The following is a 3030-nucleotide window of genomic DNA, read 5'->3' on the forward strand; positions in this document are numbered from 1 at the left end:
GGTCTAGGCCCGAAACGTCAGCTTTCCTGCTCCTCTGATGCTGCTTGGCCTGCTGTGTTCATCCAGCTCTACACCTTGTTATCTAAGGGTTACAGTGAGCGGGGAGATAAGTGGAGCTGAGTCCATGAAAAGATCAACCATGATCTTATTGAATGATGGATCAGGCTCAAGGGGCCAGATGGCCTACTCCTGCCCCCATTTCTTATGTTCTTCATGTTCTTCTGGGAATCAAAGATTGTAACTGCATTGTCAAGTTTTTCTGCCACTTCCTGTGAGGATGAGGGCTGTTTCCTCCTGGTATTGTTTTTGTGATGGCTTGTTGCTTGTCAGTTCTAGTCCCCAATCTCTCTTCAACTGCACCTTTCATCTCTTGAGCAGCACACTGGTGCCAGTGAGGGATGATGAAATTCCTGCAGGCAGCACTTAAGTGCAAGCAGGACTGCTAATTGCTGCATTCAATGGAAAGAGTGGTGAGCCAGGAAGTAGCTGATGCCAAAACATTGAATCTATTCAAGAGGCAGCTAGATATAGCACTTGGGGCAAATGGGATCAAGAGTTATGGAGAGAAAGCAGGATTAGGCTATTGAGTTGGACAATCAGCAATGATCCTGAAGAATGGAGGCCCTCCTATCTCCTATGTTTCTATGAATATATCCTCTGGCTTTGAATTAGCAATGAGGAGGATAGTAACAGATTTCAGGGGCATTTGGACTGATGAAATGGCATCCGTACGGAATGAAATGCAATGCAGTGGTATGTGAAAATATATATTTGGATAAGAGGAGACTCTAAATGTGAACTGGTGCAGTTTTATAGCGGTGCTGGACCTTGGGGTGTATGTGCACAAATCCTAGAGACAGGACAAGTTAAGAAACCTATTAAAAGGCATGTTTCATGTGTATGTACACAAAAGCAGTAAGATTTTGCAAAACACTAATTAAACCACAGCTGAAGTATTGTGTCCTGGGCAACATACCTTTTAAGAAGGTCAAGATCTCGGAGAAACCTCCAGGGCAGGAGTAGGGGTGTGTAAGTGTTGGTGAAGAGAATTACGAGAATGTTTAGACGTCATGTAGGTAGGAGAGTGAAAAAGGTGTTTGGTACGCTTGCCTTCATTGGTCAGTGCATTGAGTATAGGAGTTGGTAGGTCATGTTGCTGCTGTACAGGACATTGGTTAGGTCACTTTTGGAATACTGCGTGCAATTCTGGTCTCCCTGCTATAGGAAAGACGTTGTGAAAGTAGAAAGAGTTCAGAAAAGATTTACAAGGATGTAGCCAAGGTTGGAGACATTGAGCTATAGGGAGAGGCTGAATAGGCTGGGGCTATTTTCCCTGGAGCGTCGGAGGCTGAAGGGGTGACCTTATAGAGGTTTATAAAATCACGAGAGGCATAAATAGGGTGAATAGCCAAGGTCTTTTTCTCAGGGTAAGGGAGTCCAAAAGTAGTGGGGCATAGGTTTAAGGTGAGAGGGGAAAGATATAAAAGGGACCTAAGGGGCAACTTTTTCACGCAGAGGGTGGTGCTTGTATGGAATGAGCTGCCAGAGGAAGTGGTGGGGGCTGGTACAATTACAACATTTTAAAGGCTTCTGGATGGGTACATGAACATGAAGGATTTAAGAGGGAAATGGGTCAAGTGCTGGCAAATGGGACTAGATTTACATAGGATATCTGGTTGGCATGGGCGAGTTGGACCCAAGGGTCTGTTTCCGCGCTGTATATCTCTATGACTCTATGACACTTAGACATGTAAGTGAATTCGAAAGTTTGGAGGGATATGGGCCAGGAAGCAGGCACTTATAGAGTCACATGGAAATAGACCCTTCAGTCCAACCAGCCCATGCCAACCATAATCCCACACAAAACTAGTCCCACCTGCCTGCGCTTGGCCCATTTCCCTCCAAACCTTTCTTATCAGTGTACTTTTCTAAATGTTATTTAAACATTGTAACTGTACCCACATCTTCTGGAAGTTCATTCCACACATGAACCACTCTCTGTCTGAAACAAAAATTCCCCTCATGTCCTTTTTAAATCTTTCTCCTCTCACCTTAAAAATATGCTCCCTCATCTTAAAATCCCGCACCCTAGGGAAAAGATACTTGCCATTCACCCCTCGTGATTTTATAAACCTCTATAAGATCACCCCTCAATCTCCTATGTTCCAGCGAAAAAATCTCCCAGCCTATCCAGCCTCTCCTTATAACTCAAACCCTCCATTCCTGGCAACTTCCTGGTAAATCTCTTGTGAACCCTCTCCAGCTTAAAAATATCCTTCCCATAACAGGACAATCAGAACTGGACAAAGTGCTCCAGAAGAGGCCTCACCAACGTCCTGTACAACCTCACCTTCTGTCTTGCAGGATTCTATGAGGCACAATTTTAATTCAAATATTTCAAATACAATATTGGATGCAAAAAAAGTGCAGCCCAGATATTCGGGGTCGATCTGATTTGAGGAATTACAGGAAGAAATAACACAGGGTCAGATTATATACAAAATAGAGGTAGTCAGGTAGTCACCTGTATATAAAAAAACGCGATCTTATGCTTTTAAAACAATGTCAATGCAATTAATCACTTCCTACAAAAAAACATTAAAATTGTTCATTATTAAAACATTTGTATCATGCAGCTAGGACAGGAAAATGCTAAGGCAAGTTCAGAATAATTTAAATTGCTCAGCAGGACTGATCGGGACTGATTGGAAGGCTATTCAGCCCCTCCAGACTGATACACAGGGATAGGAGGAGACTACTCAACCCCTCAAGACTGTTATACAAGACCAGGGGAGTACATTCAGCACTGCAATGTGTTACACAAGAACAGGATGAGGCCATTCATCATCTTGAGACTGTTACACAGAGACAACAGCAACCGATTCAATCTGAGTATGCTGCATATGGATATGCTCTGAGTATCAGAAGGGGCTCAGCTCACAGTAAGGTTGCCTAGGGTTATCACAGGAACAATGACAGGGACTGCACATTCTCTCCAGGGGTGCGAAGCTGAGTGGGCCACCACAGGAC

The 3030-nt window shown here is 43.9% G+C and overlaps 1 protein-coding gene across 1 annotated transcript in view; it reads right to left on the bottom strand.

The window, feature by feature from the left end:
* Positions 1–176: 176 nt before the first annotated feature.
* The window catches only part of LOC109923658 (tetratricopeptide repeat protein 24), a 35459-nt gene continuing 32605 nt past the window's right edge, over positions 177–3030 (bottom strand). Inside the window, exon 13 of the mRNA XM_048620340.1 lies at positions 177–449. Within this exon, the coding sequence (XP_048476297.1) occupies positions 443–449 (7 nt within the window). The 3' untranslated portion in view covers positions 177–442. The remainder of the gene's footprint in view (positions 450–3030) is intronic.

This window comes from Rhincodon typus, chromosome 46, assembly GCF_021869965.1.
Source record: "Rhincodon typus isolate 14 chromosome 46, sRhiTyp1.1, whole genome shotgun sequence".
Taxonomy (NCBI): domain Eukaryota; kingdom Metazoa; phylum Chordata; class Chondrichthyes; order Orectolobiformes; family Rhincodontidae; genus Rhincodon; species Rhincodon typus.